Here is a 22,430-nt window from a genome sequence, read left to right on the forward strand (position 1 = left end):
GGCCTCGAAAGCTCATCCAGTCCAATCCCCCTGCTGGAGCAGGAACACCCAGGTGAGGTTACACAGGAAGGTGTCCAGGTGGGTTTGAATGTCTGCAGAGTAGGAGACTCCACAACCCCCCTGGGCAGCCTGCTCCAATGCTCTGTCACCCTCACTGAGAAGAAGTTTCTTCTCGTATTTAAGTGGAACCCCTTGTGTTCCAGTTTGTACCCATTACCCCTTGTCCTATCATTGGTTGTCACCGAGAAGAGCCTGGCTCCATCCTCGTGACACTCACCCTTTATATATCTGTAAAGATTAATGAGGTCACCCCTCAGTCTCCTCCAAGCTAAAGAGCCCCAACTCCCTCAGCCTTTCCTCATAAGGGAGATGCTCCACTCCCTTAATCATCTTTGTTGCCCTGCACTGGACTCTCTCCAGCAGTTCCCTGTCCTTCTTGAACTGAGGGGCCCAGAACTGGACACAATATTCCAGATCCGGTCTCACCAGGGCAGAGGGGCAGGAGAACCTCTCTGACCTACTGACCACCCACCTTCTAATCCACCCCAGGATGCCATTTGCCTTCCTGGCCACAAGGGCACAGTGCTGGCTCAAGGTCACCCTGCTGTCCTCCAGGACCCCCAGGATCAAACAACCTCAGTTCAGTAAACAAAAAGTGCTGTTGATAGAGAGTTCAAGAAGAGGGAGTTACAGATGTGGGTTTATGAGACTGGAAAAAAAAGTTTTAATACTATCAGTTTGTTCTCCATTTCTTAAGTTACTTCTTCATGGAAGTGGCATGCCAGATCAACCAACTTCTGGATCTCTGGCGTTGCATTTTAATGAGCTAATTTGTAAGCTGATTTTAATGAGTTCATTTAAATTCCTGTGCTGGAGATTAACCTCTGCAGGTACAGTTCTCTCACTTCTTCTGTTTCATAATACAAGGCTTTTAACAGTGCAGTTGGTTTCTTGCTCTTCAGGGATTTACTTACAAAGTGATATGTCAGAGTACAGTTGAACCTTTAGGGAGATGCACTTGCTTCAGCACCTCTATGCAATGTATTTCCTCCAGTCTCTGCACAATGGCCAACGCAGCTGCATGGCCTGCTACAAACAGCAACGCAGGTTCGGTGTTACCCTTGACCTTGAAATTTCAGGCACTGAGCTAGTGGGATCCACAGACTGTGCCTCAGGTTTGAGGAATGAGATCTGTTACACTAGGACAGTTTTACTTTATCTGTTTATTGTGGCTTAATAAGCAGCATCAACTTTGCAGAATTTCTGCACAAGTTTTTTTTAGTGCAAATCAAACCCATGCTTATCTTAAAGCTGAGCATACAATAGGAAGCAGGAAGATACTGTCTGTGATTAGGGACAGTTCTTGTTAGCAGAGCGTGCACGGGACTTTCATAATCAAAGATTAAAAATAACTGTTGTGTGTGGCCAGTCAGGAGGATGGTGTATTACAAGCCACAGTATTACAGGAATCTTTCGAAGACTTCAAGTGGCACTACTGCACTCCTCCTAGAAAGATAATCTGCTTTAGATTTAGAAACCTCAGCACTGGAGGATCCACTACAGCTGCTGTTCAGCTGGTTAGTTACTCTTGTTGTTTCCTATATCCGTTCTCCAATGAGCTACCTTCAGCTGCTGCTTCAAGAGCCAGCTCCCATCAGAGGTCTGCCTTTCAGTGCCTGCCTCATTCAGCCCTCCAGAAAACAAAGCTGCTGTGCAAGATTCACATCTGCTTTCTGCAAAACCAGGTTTATTGGCTTTGTGGGGGGAAGATGTGGCAGGGGAGTAGTGTGAAGAAATAGCCATGATACTAACTGCTGGGATATAAGCTTTTGTTTCTAGATTGCTGCTTTGAGTCTAAAACCAACTGATGTTCTCCAGCTGGATGGACACATACACACAGAGAGCCAACCGTGTCACCTCAAAGTAGTGTGAAAAACAGACTGATATAATACCTTCTATATTTAAAATCTCCGTTCACTGAAAGAAAGGGACTTCCCAAACTAGCCTTAAAGAATATGTTCCCTCAGCTTCTAGCTAAAAAGCAGAATTAAACCTTCTCAATATGTGAAATGAGAGCAAACAGCAGCAATTCTTATAGTACTTGCTGGCATTCCTGGTACATAACAATGTAAGTCACCTGCCAGAGATCAGAAATGGACATACCAAGGTAAATTCTTACATTAATCTGCCATACTGAACTCTTGAATGTACTCACTACCAATTGAAACACTCTTCTGGCTCGCTGCTTTTGGCCCACTACAAAGAATCTATGGCTATCAGAGAGAGAGGATGCTAGCAAACAAAAGGTACAATCTATATCTGATAAAAAATAAGGTATCTACAGGAAGATGAAAGTTCTATGCCACATCCTCTCCCACTGTATCACCAGCCCAAACACCTTCCTGTCCTCTCAATGCTCTGCCAGGCACACTGTGCTGCAAGAGGAGGTCCTGAGCCTCAGTGAAGCAGAACTGGGCGCTGTGCAGGAGGAAGAGAAGTGAGAATAACAGCTCCCAAACAACCTGCAGCACTATGCCAGCTGCACCCACGTAAGCAGCATGAGACCGCACAGCTGCCAGCTCCTGTTCCTCACCTCTGGAGTGCGAACGGTGCTTGAGGCTTACAGCTATAGTTTGGAATTAATAAGCAATTCTCATACCCAGGAAGCTGTTGTAAACCCCAAGCATGACACCAGGGCTATGAGGCCAGAAGAAACAGCTGAAAACAGAGGGAAGGAAGAATTTAGGTCACTCAGGCTCTACTCATCATTTAACTTCCCTCTCTTCAATAGTCGCCCCAGCATCTGCAAGCTGCTGCAAGAAAAGCGACAGGGATCTCAGCAGAAAGCTCCGTCACACCCTGTCCCTGTGCAACAACTGAAAATTACTCTTTCAACCAGGCAACATCTATGCACACTTCAATCATTCACAGCATAAAGCTGTGCGCAGTGCCTGGGTTTGGGATCCAAAACTCATGACATCCAATCTCATCGCAGCTCAGAAAGCATGGCCCGGAAAGCAGCGCCAGCTGCTCCTCAGACTTTGCACTACAAGCAAGAAATAGTAGGAGCTTAGGGCCAGAACCATGGAGAACACATTTGTTGTGTGTTTAAGCTGTGTTGCTGAAGATGTTTTGCTCTGCTTTGCATGTGTGTCTGTTCTGGGTGGTTTTCCTTGCGTTTAAAAAAAAAATAGGCACACTTAAAGTCTACTTTACAAAACCTCAGCAAATTAACACTGATCTTTTCCAGACAATTCTTCAAATGAATGTTCTGTAAATGCCTCCTCGCAGCATGCAAAGATTTAGATACACTGGAACTGATTCCGCAAAGGATGCTCTCTAACAACAGGAATTTAAGCGCTGATACCAGTTCAATTTGCCGCTTTTTGATTTTAATATAAAAAGAAATACTTTCTGCAAGGAAAGATTCAGCTTTCATCACCAGAACCCTAGTACAGACTTTGCAGGCTAAACCAATTCCCAGATAAGCACTTTTCATAAACATTACATATTTCTTGGCTTACAGAGGATCCCGAGAATGAAAGAACAGGCTGTGCTGACATCTGGTGGCTTTCTCTGCAGACAGTTCATGGCAATATGTCTTGGCTTTTCACTGCATTTTTTTTCCATTCTCGATGTCACTTCTCCCATTTCATTCCAATATAGAAAGTATTAGGATAAAAACATTTTTGTTTCCACTGACCAGCGGACGGTGCTGTCCTGTGCAAGTCCTCCTGTAAAGCGACAAAGGATCCTTTTGTTGTGCGCTATTAGCAATAGTGTAGAAAAGGTCTCCTCTTTATTTCAAAGTGTATTTCTTCATGAATAAAATATATATATATGTACATTACACAGGAAATGCTGCTGGTACATATCAGATGAGGTGTAGACCTAACCATCCCAGCACTGCAAAGCAGCAGAAGTGGCAGCAAGAAGCAAAGGGAAGCATCCAGGAAAGCACGCAAAAAACACGCCTGTTTCTCTAATTCAATTGCAAAGTAGGCAGTAGGGAAAAGTCTTTGCCCTGAGAAGATGAAAAGTAGTAAAATTCTCTTCTGGGCATCGTTACTTGATTAATTAATCATTTGCAAACCTGTGCCAAGCAGCACTTTGAAAAGGAAATCAGGGGAGGATTGGTGCCAACCAGCAAGAATGAGCTCAGCCCAAACTGTTCAATAAGCAAAAGTGCGCCCTTGCCATAAGCATTTGTAATGCCTCCAGCCCAATGAAGTTCCTCTGAAGCCAGGATCCCATTGGTCATATGAGATCAAGAATGATTATCGCATGTTCCGTTTTCTCACTCTTGATCTCTGGACACTCTGGGGTTCTGTGGCTATCAGCTTGCACAGGCAGGACCCACAGATGTCCTGTCACAGCTGGACTCTTACTTGCAGCTCATTTTTAAGTAAATGATGTCAGCAGATGTGCTGAATAGTCCCAGGGAGCAAAAACGAAACACCACCGCTTATAATTGATCACTGGATCACCTTCTAAGACAGAATGTTTATATCTGATAAAGCAGTTCCCCAGCTTTAACGGTAGTGCATATCAGATCTTTAAGGACTCCTCTAGGCCATCAGTAACTGTCAACATTTAACTCTGCTGTCCATGTCAGCAGTTTTCTTAGCTCTTGCTTCTTCAAGAGGCAACATAAGTACCTCTAGAGAGAAAAATACACAAAAACAGCTGCATGCAGAAAATATGACATGACAGAGCCAGGCAGAAAAAAAAAGCCTATTCCAGCAGTTTATGAGTTTAATTCCAAAAGTTATTAAAATGCACCATTTTCATACCTATATTGTTTTAAAAAGCAGCATTACTCCATTATTGCTGTGCCAAGAGTCTGTACAGTCAGGATTTTGTGTGCTTGCTCAGTTACATTGTTACCTCTTCTTCCTCTTCATGGTAATTCCTTTCCTAATTTCCTCTCTTCTCCTTTAGTAGCTATTCTTTCACACTTCCTAACAAAACCTCCAGTCTCTCTGAAGTTATTTTCTTTTCCCAAGAAACACCCAAGCCTCGCACACCCTTCGGGCTTCCAGTTTAACTGCCCTGCCCCTGCTACAGTGCAATAACCCAGGAGAAGCTGCATCTTATTTCAGCATCCGCTCTGGATGCTGTTCTTTTTGTTGAAAAAGAAGGGTATTGAAAGGCTCCAAGGACATCATACTGAAAGATGAATCCTTATTGACCCCACAATGTCTAAGAACACTAGCAAAGCTATATGATTTACCCCACTACACATTATGGAGAAGCCACCTTTAAGTAACAGTAATTGTAAACTGATGCAGTTCATGATCTCTGCCAGGATAACAAACCACGGTACCAACTCTGTAGGTGGTTTGCTTAAATAGAGGATTTCAGAACAACATGGGCAAAGACATCCCAGTCTTTAGCAATTTATTAGCCAGTGTTCACAGATTTCATTCAGTACTTGACAACCCTGGAATTAAACCTACTTTGATACAAGGGTATACCATATTCCACCAAAAAATGTTGGAACAGCATCTCTCTTAATTTCTCAGTTATTATCTATGGTTTTGGGGGGTTATTCAAAAGAAGCATTATTAAAGGTCCAATAAAAAAATTAAAAAACCAAAAAACACAACACACACACACAGAGCAGAAAAACACTTCAGGAAGAATCCAGTTTACAAGTGTGGTCATTGAGAACATTACAAAAGGCTCTATTGTGCTGCTGCAGAAAGGAGCCCATGAAGTGCCATTGCCAGAGCAACCAGAGCTCACAAAGCAGTCGAACAGAGATCACAAAGCAGTCGTTTAACTCTTCCCTTGGAAAGAGAAGCTAATGTGGAGTGCCAGACACATCATTCTGGGATACTGGCATTAAAACATTTATCATTTTCTTGTTGATGCTATAAAATTGCTCTTTCACTGTGCCACACTTGATGTGGCACCAAACATTTGTAACTGTGCTAGCCCAAAAAAGACAACTGTTAAAATTTGGTGGGAAAAGAGATCACAAAACCAATCCAAATCTCTCTGAAAGGGCATATTCAAATCCCCAGAACAGGAGGAAGAGAATGACAGTATTTCCTCAGCCTGAGAGTGCTGATGGATATGATCTCAGCGTCTTGGTAGGACAGTCTGAGACTCTGAGCTCTCCAGTGTGCCATCTGCTTCTTACAAAGTTACCTTCATGATTGTAAATTTGGCTGAACAAAGCTGGTGGACTCCAGAGTGTAATGCATCAGCTTAAACTGTCTGCGGAGAAAGGTACAAACTCACACTAGCCAGATTAATCTGGCAAACCTGACAGACTGCCTAAGAAGGTGGCTGAGACATGGGCCCAGGTACCAGCATCAGAAAGGTGGCCTGGGCAGAAAGAAGAGGCAAGTGGTAAGTTCTCACAAATCCATCAGAGCATGTGTAACAGCATCTAAATCCCAAGAACACAGGTGGCTTCAGTGACACAGGACTCCTCCTTACAAGATAAAATACTACCACTCTTTTAATCGCGGATGAGAAAGTGATGCAGTTTCACAAGAAAATAAAACTCTGTTGAAAGCGAAGCTGTTGGTGAGTAACACCAGCTACCGAAACCAGCCTAAAGCAGAGCGTTGTCAGGAAGGATGAAGAAAATGAGGTGGGAACAATACATAGAGGCTTCCTTGGCCCTACATCTAAAGCAAAGACAATTTTTATTTAGATACTCACACATCTGTTTTCACTATCATATGTCAATTTAAAAAAAAAAAAGATCAAAGCTCTAGTAAATGGTAAGCTTATTTCTGTGGAAAGTCTCTAGTGGAAATGGTGTTGTCAGCTCTCACCCAGAGCTGAGGGTATATGTGTGGGTCTAAAGCAATTCCACATGAAATTTCATTTGATTTAACAGAGTCTATGCTCCAAAAGCCTGCTAAGGCAGAAAGCCAGTATCATTTCTATTTCAGTGAAGAGAGGCTTAAAGGCACAGTGTTGCATCTCTGTAACTCCTAAAATGCAGTTTCATCAGCAGTGTCTACACAAAGGTACTTTATTGCACACATTACTATTTCTTCATACTCTTGATTTGGTTACGGTAGTAGGAAAGCCAAAACTAACATATAGCAACAGAATATTTGGCTCTTTAAAACAGGAAAGAATCAACTCCAGTCTTGAAAACATGCGGCTTGCAGATTGGGTCTCTCCTTGCAAAAATGCAATCATTCAGGTTTTATTCTTAAAAGCGAAACCACAAGCTTTGCTCCATTTGGAAAAATCCACGACTCTTCCTTACGCACACTAATGTCCTGGTAGAACTCAGGTTCCTCATACATGAAGGCATCTCTGTGAAGTAAAGCTAGAAAGAGGCAAGCTGGTTCTTGAAGACAAAAGCCTCCCAACAGTCACTTGTCCCCATCAGCATGCTAAAGAGGGCTGGAAAATAGTATAAAGAAAAGCATTCACCAGTGGAGAGCATGAAACACTTGCCAGTCTGCACCATTTGAACAAAAGAGACCAAACATAAAATGAGAGGAGTAAAGCTATGGCTTGAAACAGAGAGATTCTCTTCTCGAGCTCTCTAAAACACCCAGTGATTTGGTCATAAAACATTTCCATTTTCATTAGAAGTTAGTACTCTGGTGGGATCTTACTGTGCATTGTATAATCTCCATATGTAGCTAATGTCTGCTGTAGGATCATGCCAAGAACGTGTGTCACAGGTCAGAGATTGCACTGCCTGCATCGCCAAAGGCAAGCGAAGGAAAAAAAAAGTCATTTATGTCCCCCAGTTTTCCTTCTCTCAGTCCTAGCATATTGACAGAAATTAATTTCTATAGGAAGGGAATTGCACTGTTTGCAAAGCAATCCTCTAGGATTTATTGATCTTTAAGAAAAATCTCATTAAGCGGAATAAGGAAAATTTACAACAGGTATGGGAAAACAAAACAATCTCTTGGGATCTTCACCAGGCTGAAACAGGATTAGCTTTGTAGTTTCTGTAATCTTCCTCACAGAAGAATGCTAATTCGGTCTCATTTGCTAGAACAAATGAAAAATTAAATATTTAGTACATCAGTAAATGAACCACCCAACAGCCAGCTATTTAGAATTTTAGAAGACAATTGGCAATTTTTTTGGTCAAAGACAATTACAAATCATCACACTCCTTTCTTCCACCCCCTCATATTTTTTCCAAAAATAAATAAATTCAGTATTAAAGATGTTGTTTAACATTTAACCTTGTTGGTGGGGGGGTGGAGGGGAAGTAACCTGAATATATAGAAGGAAATATGTACACAAGACCCCTCAAGATTTGTTTAACACAGCCTTCAGAATTGTTTGTATAAGCATTCAGCAAATTAAGCGATTTTATTCTAATGCCTTCAAATGTTAGAAAAATAACAAAGCATGCTTTTCTCTTTTTTTTTTTCCTTTGTGCATTTTTCTGTTAGGAAAGGTAAAAAAGAAACTATTTTTTCCATTAAATTAGCCTGTAGGTATAATAATTTAATACTTAGAGGATCAGTAGAATATTTTACAGAACACTTTACATTCTCCCTCATGACCCATCAAAATATGTGTCTGAAGAAGTTAATTTTTTGCCCTGCTGATGATTAATTCATGAGGCTTCAACAATATGCAAAGTGAAAGACACAAATTGGCTTCTCCAGCAATACCTTCAAATACCTCTAATTATTCACAGGGGATATGGCAGAGCTAAAGGACCCACAAAGGTTCAGAGCAGTCACAATTCTTTCAACCCAGTAGGTCAAGGACTTCCTCTTCTAAAACAATAAGTCAGCAACATTACTAATTCAGAACAGAGACAAATCTGATGGAAAGCCTTCACAATTATTAAACATGGAATTCTTTAAGTTGCTGAGCCAATAAGTTCCACATTCTTTTTTATATTAAATCTGAAGTTAATGAAGTCTGCCTGTCTTGTAAAAAAGAAAAAAAAAAGGGGGGTTTAGAATCTCAACCAGAAAACAGACAATACTGCAATGAATACTGAACACTTTATTAACATACACCCTGCTCTTGAAAAAAACAAACAAGCATTAACTTTGCTGACTAGATAATGGCTGCAATAATAATCACTACCACAGAGGCTTTCCTGAGGATACTTATCTAATGTCCTCATAATTTATAACTCTCTAGCCCAACCCTGTGAAGTGCCAAGGGCAATCAGCTGCACCTTAGGAAAAATGTTCTGCGTGTCTCCAAATTTCCCAGATTTCCTAACAGCAATTCTCTGTTTCATTCTAGCAAATCTTGTCCAGACTGGATATTGGAACAAGGTAATATGCCAACAGGAGATTTCAAATCTTCTTACTGATTTAAACCGTACAAAATGAGGACTAGTGGCATATGCTATCATACTTCCTTTGTTTACTCTTGTCCACTTCTTGTTGAAGAAGGAGGACTTCTTCAAGATTTTACTACAAAGACTCCACTCATAACTTACAAAATTTTCATCATCATAGCCTGGAACACATCAAAACGTAAAATGGTATAACAGCACACTGCATTCTACAAAGCAAGAGTTTTTCTTTTCTATTACAAATACTACATACTAATGACTAACTGCTGTTATTCTGGAAAAAAAAAAAAAAAAATTAAAAGCAGCTTTAAATTGTTTTCTGTCCTGAATAAGCCACCTCTCTCTTTGTACAGAGGACAGGCTCATCTATTCTGATGTCCCTTCAGTATAACATTTACTCTGATGTTTTGATACCTTTTTCAAGATCACATCCAGCTGTTTCACTGCTGTAGCTACAAACCTGGTTTCAAAGATGAATAATATATACAAATATTTACCAATACCTTTTTGAAAGAAGGCAGCTCTGGACAATGCAATTTCTAAGTCAACATTTGGCACTGTCATCAGTCCCTCTCCTGAACTGCATTACCTCTATGCCTTATGTAGATAAAATCACACTTATATGAATCTTCCGCTAACTAAATTACAAATCTATAAGACTTGAGTGCCAGTAATCCTTTCTAAGGAACCTTTTTTTTTTTCTCTAGATAAAAATATGTGGTTTAGTACAGTCAGAGAATAAGTATAATTCTTATTATAGGAGCACCCAAAGACCTTTAGGAAAGGTATACTGAGGCCGGTTGCAGTGGACCTGAGAGAAAAACATTGAAGAGACAGCCCAAGTCACTTCAAACCAGAAAGTAAATGTCAGGAAACAAAAAGCCAAGAAATCCCATTCACTAGCTGGGGAGCAATCAGAGGGCATGGGGAACAGAAGGGAGTTCTCTCTGCGACACCCCTGCACTTAAAGCGCAGGCAGTTATGGTTCCAGCCAGGCAAATCAGATTCGAACGAGTGAATGTCCATATCAAGGTGGAATAGAACTACATCCCTTAAGTACCTTGCTGCCACAAAGTCATTCAGCCACATTTATGAGAAGCCCAAAGGACAGCCAGGGACCATCAATTTTATCATGACAGACATTTCTTTACATTATTACCAAAAGACATGCCCTATATGTAATCCCCTGCCAAAATGTGAGAAATCAGGTCAAGTTTCGACTCTTTGCTATGTTCAGCACATTCTCTAAATGATACTGCTTGAGCTTTCCTGAGCAATCTGGCTATCAAGCACTGTATGCTGCACATTAAACAAATCTAATCTTATTTCATTATTCCATGCTGGTTCCACTACTTATATTTCTAACCAAAACATCAGTTTAAATGTTACTGATAAGAGTAAGCAGACACGGTACTAATAACCTATCTGTCAATCATTTAAAATTACTCTCAGCAGAATTATAAGCATACCCTCTAAAAATCGCAATTTGCATTCTGAACATTTGGAGTGCAGATACCTGCTGCCCTCAGTCCAATGATTTGAATGTACATTATCCCCCCTTCTTCCCTGAATAATTATCAAGTAGTGTAAAGAGCATCAGGAATAGCATTTACTTTTCAGCAGGCTATCCAAACATAATCAGCCAGTTATCAGTTTAATGACAACCACAATGAACAGCGCCTTCAGTCAATACAAATGTACTCCTACCTACTCCAGCTGCTTTCAGCGTACTGTCTTCTTTCAAAATCAGTTTGTCATCATCTTCCAAGCTCACTACAAGTTCACCAGTCTGCAAATCAGGGAACCAGAATACAAAGATAAGAACAAGAACTTACTGACTGTCTCTGCCCCAGCCTTATTTGACAGGGCAAAGATCTGCCTGCATTAAAGCAAGTAAAGGGGGAAGAATACAGCTAAAAATCATACCTTAGATTTGTGTGCTTGGTGAATAATCTTCATTGTGTCTGAAAGAAAATAGAATGAAGGCTTAATAGGTAGGTAACACTGAAAGCTGTACTTAGGGAAAGAGACACAAACAAAGGGGTAAGGTTCAAAATCTTTTCTTAACAACAAGTTTGTGTATTCAGTCTAAAAGAGGAGAAAACACATTAATTTCACAGCCCTGCAGCCACAGTCTTAAACCAGTCAATCCAGCATTAAGGTACCACATCCTATTGGGCTTCTGTCTGCTGGCTGAACTACATTAACTAATGACCATCCCAATTCCCAGTCAAAACGCATCAATTCAAATGCCAGTTAGGGTGTTTTAACCTAACAGGTTTTACACCTGCAGTTGGGGCAGGACAAACAGCATTTATGCACCTGTCAACTACTGCAGTTAAGTTGATAGGCAGGAAGTGATTAAGACACAGTAACCCGACCACTTTAGATCACTCCTTGAAATTTTCCTTCTCATGAAAAACCACCCATGTAGAAATGTTATTAAGTAAGTTCATTTTCCATTAGCATGTACAGCATCTCCTCTTTCTAACGCCAGACCCCCTTCAGTAATATTTATCTCGATATGTTTGTGCAGTGTAGGTCTTTAAGAAATTATGCTACACAAAAAAAGAAATATCACTTTCCTCTGGCAATGTGGGCAGGGCTTTGTTAAGAGAAGAGAAAAAACGAGGAAAATAATGTGGTCACTAAAGCAACCAATGAGTGCAAAGATCCAGAGGGAATGGAAGTCAGAAGATGCTCATGCAGCACTACAAAAAACCCAAACAAAACCAAAACCAAGCAAATAAAAAACTCCAAAGCCTCTGTGTTTGAACAAATTCAGAATAAAGTATCAATGCCTTCCCAGCAAAGAAGCAAAAAACAATTCTGTTTGCCTGCTCATTTTCTATTCTAGTTTGGTTTTATGCATTCACTGAGCACTATGTGTTGAAACAGTCTGGTAAGAGAAGCATGCAACAAATTAAATATAGGCTAAAACGACTTTCAAACTATTGAGAGCAAGTATTCAGATGTTCAGAATAACAGAGATCACAATCCCATTCAGAAATTTGTTTCCATTCCACTCTGGCCCATTTTGAACATTTTATTTAAAACATTACGGAAGGTCAAAACTACTCTTCATTTCCACTGCAGAGGTCACTGGAAAGGCAGTCTTAGCACTCTGTACTAACTGCAGCATTAGAAGCAAGACACACATTCAATTGTAGTTCCTAGATCCATCTTGCACAGAAGCATTGCAAAAAAGACCAAACAATCACAGCAAAAATATATTGCAATCATGAAACCTTTCTACCACAGCAAATCCAATCCTGTTAGTTTTTAAGGTTCTCCATCTACTTTGCCACATCCCCTTTTCTCTAGTCTCTGCTCATTCATTCTCTGAACTATTGTCTCAATTTTACGTCTTCACAACTCCACCACAGGCATCCATCCAGCAGTTTACCGTGTCTTTCAGCTATTAAATGGCTTCTCTAGCTCTGTTATGGAGATGAAACTACAGTCTCTTCGCATGCCAGCTAAAAAGCCTTATATCCTCTCGGTTGCCTTTGCAATTTCATCCCAATTTAGTTCCACTCATCATATTGCCAGATTCTTACCTTTCCTTTTCTGGTAACAGACCTTCCATGACAACAGATAAGAAACAACTTTCTAAGTCTGATTCTGTGAAGTATCTACCACATTGCCCCACATTCACGGAAAAAAAAAAAAAAAAAAAAAAAAAAAAAAAAAAAAAAAAAAAAGAAAGAGAAAGAGCTTATGAGACAAGTTGGCACCCAGGCTGCCATCATCAGTGAAAAGATGGCAATGACAGGGTAGGAAGATGAGAAGATTGACTGAGAAGAGTTCTAGGCCAAGGACAAGAATGATGTGTACAAAGAAAGGAAGAGAAAATGAAAGTCTCAAGCTCTGAGATGTGAGTTAGAGCGCCAAGCCAAGAGGAAAAACGTGATGGCATTATATATGATGTTGAGAGAATAAAGTGATGCCGAATTCCGGAGAGAAATAAGCCAAAGCAGGCAAGGTGAGAGCCAGCCAGGTCCAACTGAGATTTCTGGTGCTGCCAACCAAAGCAGAAGGAAAACTCTGACTAGCACTATTCATGCATAAGTCTCACTGCCCTTTCATCATCAAAATACAAGATAGTACAGCACACAGAGAAGCCAAAACCATGAACCTGGATGATTCACAGCCTGAGGGGAAGGTGAGGAACTTGGCTTTGATATTTGTGTGAAAATTTCCATGCAGCTAACACCATCCCACTAGAAGCAGGCCCTCACTAACCGGTATAACAGGTTTTAAAGTTCTGCAGTGTTTTGCACCCACATTATGCTCAGTCCTACACAGCACCATCAGGTGCTCAGCCACAGCATCTGCCTTAGGAAAATCTAAACTGATGCTCTAAATGATGAAAGGGGATGGGCAGCACCAGGAATACAAGTGACAGCAGCAGTCCCAGACAGGTCTCCCTCATCTGGCCAAAGCCACAGGGATCAGTGGGAGGAAGGGCACCTCCAAATTCAAGCTTACAGTTACTTAGATTTTAAGATCTTAAATCATGTATTTAAAATAATAACATTCAAATCCTTGCCACTGATGTATCATGGCTCTTCTGCTTTCATTTTGCACTATCTTTTCTACCATCAGCAAGAACATAGAACGAAATGCTTGGCTTTTTTTCTTTTTTTAAATACGCAAACAGAATTTATTACCATTCACATGCATTAAGTTGGTTCCTGATTCAATTCTTTGAATCACTGAAGAGGAGTTTGTCAATTCCAGGAACAAGGGAGACAGAGGAAGACTTACAGCAAAACTCCAAGGGAACTTCCAGAACTACTAAGCCTAGGAAAAAATGCTGCTGACATTTGAGTTAACAAACTCAAAAAAAGAAAGTCATTTAGTCTATTTTCAAAGTATATTCTGTCCCAAACAGATGAATTGCACATGTTCATGACAATCTTTACAAAAAGGAAATATACACTTAGCTTTACATTAGAGGACAAAGTCAGCCTAGATTTCACACCACGCTATTCCATTCCGTCAGCTTGTGTTTAGGAGGTTTCAAATCTACGATGAGCCAAGTAACCCTGTTTCTCTTACATTGTGTAAATTATTTAAGTGTTAAGCATTTTCCATTTACTGCCTTCAGCCCCCACTTCACCATCCTTTCTGACTTCACAATTAGTAAATAGATACTGGAATACATAAACACATAGAGAACTACAATTTCAAAGCCTTTAAGATCACAAGCTACTCACTAGAGTAAAAACAGTTAAAAGACTTTTATAAAAGCAATAAAAAATTAATACCAAAAACCATCAGTACCAATTAGCAAATAATGTATCACATGCAGTCTAATTCAAAGAATAATACAGAACTTCAAAATAATGGTCAGGTTCTGTAGTTGTGACCCCAGTGGCATAACCTCAGCTACAGGAGCTGGACAGATTGGCAAACGTAAGGAGGCACTGCCACCAGCATGACTATTCTACAGCAGTTGTCTTCTAAATTGTATAGAAACTGGTATAAAACATTATGTCTGCATTTTACAGGAACTAAAACAAGGAAAAAAATTACATACCATACTTGTAATTTTTGAAAGGAGGAGGAAGTCCTGTTCTTGAAGGCACATCTATTAAAATAAAAGCACCAAGTTAAAACAAAGTTGTCTTCTCAAAAGTATTTCCACTACTTTATTTTCCATTATTTTATGCATGCACCCTGGACATCCTTTACATCAAAATAAATCTACAACACAGGAGACTTGTTTGAGCATCAAATACTAAAACACAGCCTTTGGCTCAGATTCTATAGTTACTCCATATCTGATTAACTTCACTTGAGCATCAAGTCCCTCCGAACAAAACGACCTATGAGGACAGTGAGTCAATGCAAACAGGATTATGATCGCAGGAGTCTGATCCTTCGGAAATCTGCCAGGAACATTCTGTTAAACAGTTGCACAGCACTTCTCTCTACCTTATACAAACAGCTGACAACTGTCATTCATAACTGAATTGTTCACTAAACACAGCCATGCAAACCAGACACAAAAAGGAAGCCAAACTTTAGAAAATTAGCTCTTTAGCCACATGCAGGGCACATCCCATAAACAACTGCAAGACACTAACACCTTCCCTGGTGCCAGTGCTCCCAGTGATTTAACCAGGGCCTTGGAAGGTCCAGCCACCTGCAGGGTCAGTAGTTTAACAATTTATCTCAAATTCCCCCTTCAAAACAGACCACAGTAAGGGAGGGAACATGGCTCCTTTTGGACCAGGAACAGCACTACCCATCCATCTGTGGAATGAAGTTCCAAAAAGTCTCATTCAAGACACTAGCTTTGTCTCAAATAACAGCAAGTTGCAGCACTGCACACATCAAAAGTAAGTTTCTTAGCACTTTTTTTTATTTTATTCTTAATAACAGCAGCTGTACCGTATGTTCTGAAAGTGCTTGTAGCTTTCTAAAAGCATCCTAAGATTTTGCCATGTCTCTCATTGCGTAGAAGCAGGGAAGGTGATGAAAACATAATACAGCTGTGAGGCCCAGGGCAACATCCTAGGAGTTGCTCAAATGCTATCAGCTATAACAGTTCGAGACTTGTTTAAGCTGACTGCGTGCAAAAAAAATCACATGATGTTATTTGCACCCTTTGAATATCTCCATTCAGGTGTATAGAAATACACCTGCAAAAGTATGGCAAACACCCTAACTACTTAGTTGCTGCATGGGCTGGTCTACTTGAACTAACTTTTAGATAGACTGTCACTTTCAACCAGGCTTCTAAAACATAGATGAGTAAATCTGTACCACTAAACTCAAGATGGAGACAGAAACTCCTAAGCAAACAGGCACGGTGAGACCTCGGTGTCAAAAACAATATTTCTCTTCTCACAAATAGCAAACAGACTTGCACTCCCACATTCCACATATTGAGATAGTACTTAAGGATCAAAGGCTCTCTAAATTCTATTAATTTAGTCCTGTTAATTTACGAATAGCTGCCTGACAGCACCACTCAAGGAGCCTGAGGCACTGAGCCAAATGCAGAAACGCCCTCCTCTCTTTTTGACTAAACATGGGGATTTGGGCAGGGGGAGCAGTTTTCCCAAATTTTGGCATGGCACACTGACAATGGAAGCTCTTACTAACTCCAGACCGCTCGTTCAATGGAGGAGAGGACACGGAGGATGTAAACACAAATCTGGCATCTTTACCGGCACCATAGAATTCCCGTTCATTTGCTCGCCTCCACTCTCCCCTGCAGAGACAGCAACACATGGGTCTAAAATGAATTAATAAGACAACTGCACCTTACCCTTCCGCACAAAATTAATGAACTGCTTTACTGTCTGATCCAAGTTAACCCCATGATACACCACAGGTCTGAAGTTCCGGTGTTCAAAAGAGCGAACAAGACGGACTGTGATGGTTGAGCTTTCTGCTGACATGAGAATTAATTCTGAATAACCTGGAAAACATTAAAGAGAGGAATTATTGCTTTTTCTCTATGTACAAGCACCGCTTGGAAACAAGGTGCAGGTGGGCCTCATGCAAAGATTAAAACACAGTGATAAATTCAATAGCATTTTGTCTTCTGGGACTTCACTTTTTGTATTTCTATAGAAGCAGTAATAGGATCTCAAAACAAAGAGGGTTACCTAGTATATTATTGATACCGCACACCAAATAGTCCAGAATTTGTAGCTGTGCTGTGTACTACAGCACCAGACCCCTTACTAAACTCACAAAAATGTTACGGATAAATACAAATATGTTGTTTGGGTTTTAAGTGACTGAAGGTTTTACCTGCTGGGTAAGTAACATTGTCCTCTAAAAGAATGTATTAACATGAACAAAACCAAACTGTTTTTAATATGCTTATGTCGCAGAGAGCCTAATACCATGAAAAATGCCTGAGCTATTACACAACACTCATTTTCACCTACCTACAGAAAATGGAGAAACCTCCCCTACATCCACATGCATATAATTCTCCTGGTATACTATGACATAATTAAGGGGGATAATTTAATTTATAATAGCAGGTCTCTAGAATTGCTCTACAGGGGTTACTCTACTGTAATAGAGAGCAGAACCTATAATGGACTCGCCTTATCAACCCAAGCCACTCTTCAAACAAGCCCACACATTATTCCATTGGGTTCTTTCCACGGGAAAACGAGCTATTTCCTACCTCAGCAAACTCCTCTGTTTTTGGTGGAGGACACTCCTCAGCAGCCATGCTTTCTGGTCACATGCTAAACTGCTGTGGCTGCTGCAGCAATGAACAAAGACTGCAGTGGAAGTGCTGCAACATCAGTCAGGGGCACATTCCTTTCTGTTTTTTTTTTTTTTGGGTGATTTTTCTGGTGTTCTGTGGGGGAAATTATTAAGGCACCCCACCATCATGCCAGTACCTCCCAGTCTTTTCTATATTTGTCCTAGCAAATCCTGACAAAATAAACCAACAATATTTTCTTCAAATACTTTCTGCAGAATGGGGACACAGGCCTTCCACATCACAATTGCAAAGATGGGTATTTTCTTGATGTTATTCCACAAGGGCTCAAGAACTGAAGGGCACAGAGCAGAGGTAAGAAAAAGATGCACCATCGCCCAAGCACCATCAAAAAAATCACAGAATGTCAGGGGTTGGAAGGGACCTCAAAAGCTCATCCAGTCCAATCCCCCTGCCAGAGCAGGAACACCCAGATGAGGTTACACAGAAATGTGTCCAGGCAGGTTTGAATGTTTCTAGAGAAGGAGACTCCACAGCCTCCCTGGGCAGGCTGCTCCAATGCTCTGTCACCCTCACTGTAAAGAAGTTTCTTCTCGTATTTAAGTGGAACCTCTTGTGTTTCAGTTTGTATCCCAAAGAATGCCGTAGGGATACAGACTGGGGAAGGACAGTTAGAAATCCCCACTTTCCACGTTTTTTATACAGACCTAACAGACTGATCCCACCTAGGGCTGGGACCAACGCGGCAGATTCTCCTCAGGGCACTGCCCAGGTCAGAGGCGCTGATGATCAACACCTCTTGCAAAGAAGAACCTTCCCGGGGCCTAACCGGCCGCAGCACCAGGGCCCGCGGCGGAGCGCCCCTTACCCCAGAACATCTCCCCAGGACCGAGCGGCTTCTCCCCAGCCCTCACCCCGCCCCACCCAACAGAGACCATTAACGGCCTCGGCCTTACTAACCGACTCCCCGCCGACACTTCCGGGTGTCTCCTCGCCCCGCCTCACGCAGCCCCACCAATCACGTCCTTTCGCTGCCACCCACCGCACCGAAGCATTGGCTGCCAGGCGCTCTGTCACCGCCCCCTTCCTCGCGCCTCCGAGACGCAGAGAGGCCCCGCCCTCCGAGTCCCTCCCGTTGAGCGATGTCCTCAGGCTGGCGCGCCCGCCCATCCCGTGCCGCCCCCGCATTGGCTCTTTGCCTGGCCTCTCTCGGTCCCTGGCAAGCGCCGATTGGCTCCGTGTCGGTCGCGGCGCTGCGATTGGCCAGCTGACCCTCTGGTGAGGGGTGAAGCGGCCGAGCGGTGGAGGGGGCGCGGCAGACGGCAAGGGGGCCGGGATCGCGTAGGGGTCGTCGCCATGTCTGAGGTATGGGCTGTGCCGGTGGGGCTGTGGGGGGTTAGGGGCGGTGGAGTATCTCCCTCCCTTTCTCTTCTCTGTCTTTGGCGGCAGCAGCCCACGGGTGCTCACCCCCGTCCCATCCTGAAGCCTTTGCCCCCCTCTAGGCCGCGTTCCAGAAGGCCGCTGAGGAGGTGAAGCAGCTCAAGTCGCAGCCTACGGACCAGGAGATGCTGGACGTTTACAGCCACTACAAACAGGCCACGGTGGGCGACGTGAACACGGGTGGGTACCGCCTGTGCCCCGCGCTGGTCGGAGGAGTGGGGGCGGTGGTGTTTTGGCCTGAGCCAAAGTGCCTAGGCACTTAAGGAGGCAAAGCCTCTCCCCTATTGCCTGCATCGTTTTGTGCAATCCAGTGGCTTAGCAAAAATGACTCAATACCGAGTTGGCAGGGATTTGTATGCAGGCAGGCAGAAGCTGACCTGATAAGGGTTTTTGCAACTTCTGGTTTTTACTTGCTGTCTCCTAAATCGTATGGTAATGGTCTGAGGATCCTTTGTGTTTGCTTTTGTGCGAGTACTGGGTTTGGGATTTTTGGAGACCTCTGTCAATAGGGAGCTGCTTAGGTCACGAAATGCTGCTTTAATGCAAACACTTCTCAGTTGAACAGGCTTTAATAGCAAGGCAAACTGTATGAGTGTGGAATTGCAACACTTGGGGGGGTGAGGGGGAGAGTGTGGTTAGTTAAACTCAGTTGACTGCTAAAAATAGTATTGGAAAGCCAAAACGGAACAAAATGACACAGATGTGTGTAACAGGTGAACCTTTTATAGGAGCTGCAACTAAATATCATGTTTTGGATGCACTGTAGCAGAAATATCTCTGCAGATAAGCTGTGCAAAGTCTCTCCTGCTACTTCTGTTACTGGTGGCTCAGCCTAGGAGTAACATTTAGAACGAAGCTTGTCTCTATTGACCTTCTGCAACTTGCAACTCTTGAATAACTAGAGTTAGGAAGGAAAAAGGTCTTTTTTTTTTTTTTTTTTTTTTTTTTGAGCGCTGGCCTCCTGACCCAGTTGCTGTTGAAGTTTATTGGGTGTTGATTGAATTCAAAGCTGGCAGTGTTCAGGAAACGTGTGGGTGCTTGCAGTCTTTATTTTTTCCTTAGAATGGGCAGCCTGGATGGAGGAAAGAACTGACTTTGGTTTTAACATACAATCCTTTTGGTGTGGCTGAACATTAATAATACTAATGTTTGCCAAGGTGCAGTAGTGCTATAGAGCTGTTAATATAATAACGTTTTTGTAAGTTGCTGTGTTCTTGTGAAGCAGTAGCTAACAAGAGTTGGCTAGAAAAACAATCTGTATAAAAGTGAGCTATTAGGTTTTTTGTTGAAGAGGAGCTGCCAACTGGCTCTGCAGGTCACATTGCCATGGGAGCAACACAAGGGTATTTTTCTGGCTAATGCACAGGCTACTGTCTGGTTCTGTTTAATTGTTTATCTTAAGAGTTGTCTAAGGAGACAGGGAAGAAGTAAAATAGGCAGGGGACTTTATGTAAAGAATAACCATATACGTATCTCATTAATTTCTTCTCTGTTTGGCCACAACATAGCCTGCAATGAAGTGAGTTAGAATTCAGAGCTTATACCCCTGGATGACAGAACAAATGAAGAGTTACAGGTTAGAAACATAACATTAACTTGATGATAATAAGTTCTAAGCTATATGCCACTAGCTTTTGTTTTTATGTCTCTGCATGTAATGGACCTTAGGATGCTTCTACTTTGCTTTAGAGCTGATGTTTTTTAACAACATAGCTGTTGTATGACAGCGGTCTCTTCAGAAAGTACGATAAAACCAAATCGTGCTATTTGGTGCTCTTCTGCTCAAATGCTGCTGTCCTGAGGGAACTCAACAGACAATCTCTGCCACTAGTAGTGTTCCAACATGCTCCCTTGAGCTGACTTCATGACTACAGGTTAATAAGTAATAGCTGCAAAGATGAACCATTCTATTTTATCATAGTTAAGAGCTAAGTAGCCTTCAGGAAAGGAGTAGGTATTACCTACACCCAGAGCACACAAATTAATTCTGCTGCTCATCCTGCCTCTCTTAGACCGCCCTGGTATGCTGGACTTCAAAGGCAAAGCAAAGTGGGATGCCTGGAATGCATTGAAAGGTAAGTGTCCCCTTAAAATAAATAAATAAATAAAACCAATGCAAACTAGTCAGCAAATCATAGAATAGTTTGTGTTGGAAGAGACCTTCAAAGCTCATCTAGTCTAACCCACTGCCATGAGCAGGGACATCTTCACCCAGATCAGGTTGCTCAGAGCCCCATCCAGCCTGGTCTGGAATGTTTCCAGGAATAGGGCATCAACCACCTCTCTGGGCAACCTGGGCCAGTGTTTCACCACCCTCAGTGTAAAAAAATTTCTGTGTGGTTCAGAAAGAGGTAAAATAGTATTGCCTTATAAGACAAGAGTTCTAGGAGTTTGAAATGCTGTGATAATAAACTCTTATTTTTTATTATCTCTGCAAGGCAGAAATAATCCTTAAAAATGTAGCCTGTCTCAAAGGGAAATAAGGTGCAAAATGCCCAGCTGGCTCAAGATGTCACACAAAGGAGAACTGCAGCAGCAGCAGCAGAAACCCAAGTTTTTGTTTTCCAGGTCCTAGTACCCCAAAGACTGAGCGCTCCCTCCAGTTATTGTGTTTCTTCTAAAGCTTTCCTAACTGGAAGATACAACTGGGCTCTCTGCTCTAAATGGGGAGCCTAACAAGTGATCTAACCTGTGAAAATGAGCTTTTTCTGGTGTTTTAAGGAGTGAGCACTACATCTAAATGCAGTCTAAGTTGCTTGATGTTTTCCTGTAATAATTGTGAATGGCCTTAATAGACATTGTTTAGTTGCTGTTTATACAAGTGTAGCTTTGCTTTGAAACACTGTTTTCTTATGACTGCTGAATACATTTGTTTGAAACTTTAATACTAGATTCAGAGCCAAGTGATCTCGGCTTCTTTGCTCTCCAGGAGCGTGCTGCTGTGTGCAAGGAGTTGTGATTTGTGTGCAAAAGGTATCTTAATCTGCTTCCTGTGTGTCTTTCAGGAATGTCCAAAGAAGACGCGATGAAAGCTTACATAGCAAAAGTGGAAGAACTAAAGGGCAAATATGGCATCTGAGGAGTGGATGTGGTAGCCACTTGCATACCTGAATCATGCCTTATTTCTAATAATGTGGAAAACTGGTTTCTGATAATGGTTTTATATACCTAGATTATTGTAATCACTTCTCCTCATACCTGTAGCCCAGGGGAAGCTGTGTACCTGCCTAATATACTGACACATTATAAATTCCTTCTGGGAATAAAATCTGGAACTCATTAAAGTGCATTTGGTACTTAGCAGTTGTGATGGTCATCCCTTAGAGGTACTCTGACCTCATCCCTTCATTGCAGAGTTGCAGCTGTCACTCATGCTGTAAGGCGTGAGCCAGGCTCTCCAGTCGTGGTGCCACTAGAGGGGCTCAGTGATTCACTTTTTGTGCAGCACGGACTTGTGTTCAAACCTAACCGCTCATGTCTGATACTATTTTTTTCATGTAGATAAATTTC

At 41.9% G+C, this 22,430-nt stretch overlaps 2 protein-coding genes across 6 annotated transcripts; one reads left to right on the forward strand and one right to left on the reverse strand.

The window, feature by feature from the left end:
• Window positions 1-5,383: 5,383 nt before the first annotated feature.
• Window positions 5,384-18,539, reverse strand: C7H2orf76 (chromosome 7 C2orf76 homolog). Of its 5 annotated transcripts, none has more exons than XM_071810794.1 (6): window positions 18,441-18,538; window positions 16,557-16,709; window positions 14,817-14,867; window positions 11,198-11,235; window positions 10,979-11,060; window positions 5,384-7,986 (listed from the first exon to the last, which is right to left on the reverse strand). In XM_071810794.1, exons 2-6 carry the CDS (start codon window positions 16,687-16,689, stop codon window positions 7,910-7,912), a joined length of 381 nt encoding a protein of 126 aa, XP_071666895.1. In that variant the 5' UTR covers window positions 16,690-16,709; window positions 18,441-18,538; the 3' UTR covers window positions 5,384-7,909. The 5 variants fall into 5 exon arrangements, with proteins under 5 accessions (XP_071666895.1, XP_071666891.1, XP_071666893.1 ...); XM_071810790.1 differs by lacking the exon at window positions 5,384-7,986 and adding an exon at window positions 7,996-9,435 and having other exon boundaries at window positions 18,441-18,539; XM_071810792.1 differs by lacking the exons at window positions 5,384-7,986; window positions 18,441-18,538 and adding exons at window positions 7,996-9,435; window positions 18,188-18,358.
• A 147-nt stretch (window positions 18,540-18,686) lies between these two features.
• Window positions 18,687-22,220, forward strand: DBI (diazepam binding inhibitor, acyl-CoA binding protein). Its single transcript, XM_065840395.2, has 4 exons — window positions 18,687-18,845; window positions 18,983-19,100; window positions 20,933-20,995; window positions 21,926-22,220. Exons 1-4 carry the CDS (start codon window positions 18,837-18,839, stop codon window positions 21,997-21,999), a joined length of 264 nt encoding a protein of 87 aa, XP_065696467.1. The 5' UTR covers window positions 18,687-18,836; the 3' UTR covers window positions 22,000-22,220.
• Window positions 22,221-22,430: the final 210 nt, after the last annotated feature.

The sequence above is a fragment of the Patagioenas fasciata genome, chromosome 7, assembly GCF_037038585.1.
Source record: "Patagioenas fasciata isolate bPatFas1 chromosome 7, bPatFas1.hap1, whole genome shotgun sequence".
In the NCBI taxonomy this organism is placed as follows: domain Eukaryota; kingdom Metazoa; phylum Chordata; class Aves; order Columbiformes; family Columbidae; genus Patagioenas; species Patagioenas fasciata.

What these genes read in the sequence shown, in the direction of transcription:
- C7H2orf76 (XM_071810790.1), bottom strand. Translation starts at nt 16,689, where the DNA reads ATGTCAGCAGAAAGCTCAACCATCACAGTCCGTCTTGTTCGCTCTTTT. An exon ending in ACCAAGCACACAAATCTAAG is followed by an intron (nt 11,061 to 11,197) that starts GTATGATTTTTA and finishes CCTGATTTGCAG; the next exon opens with ACTGGTGAACTTGTAGTGAG. An exon ending in GCTGAAAGCAGCTGGAGTAG is followed by an intron (nt 9,436 to 10,978) that starts GTAGGAGTACAT and finishes GATGTGTTCCAG; the next exon opens with GCTATGATGATGAAAATTTT.
- DBI (XM_065840395.2), top strand. An exon ending in GGTGGGCGACGTGAACACGG is followed by an intron (nt 19,101 to 20,932) that starts GTGGGTACCGCC and finishes TGCCTCTCTTAG; the next exon opens with ACCGCCCTGGTATGCTGGAC. An exon ending in TGCCTGGAATGCATTGAAAG is followed by an intron (nt 20,996 to 21,925) that starts GTAAGTGTCCCC and finishes TGTGTCTTTCAG; the next exon opens with GAATGTCCAAAGAAGACGCG.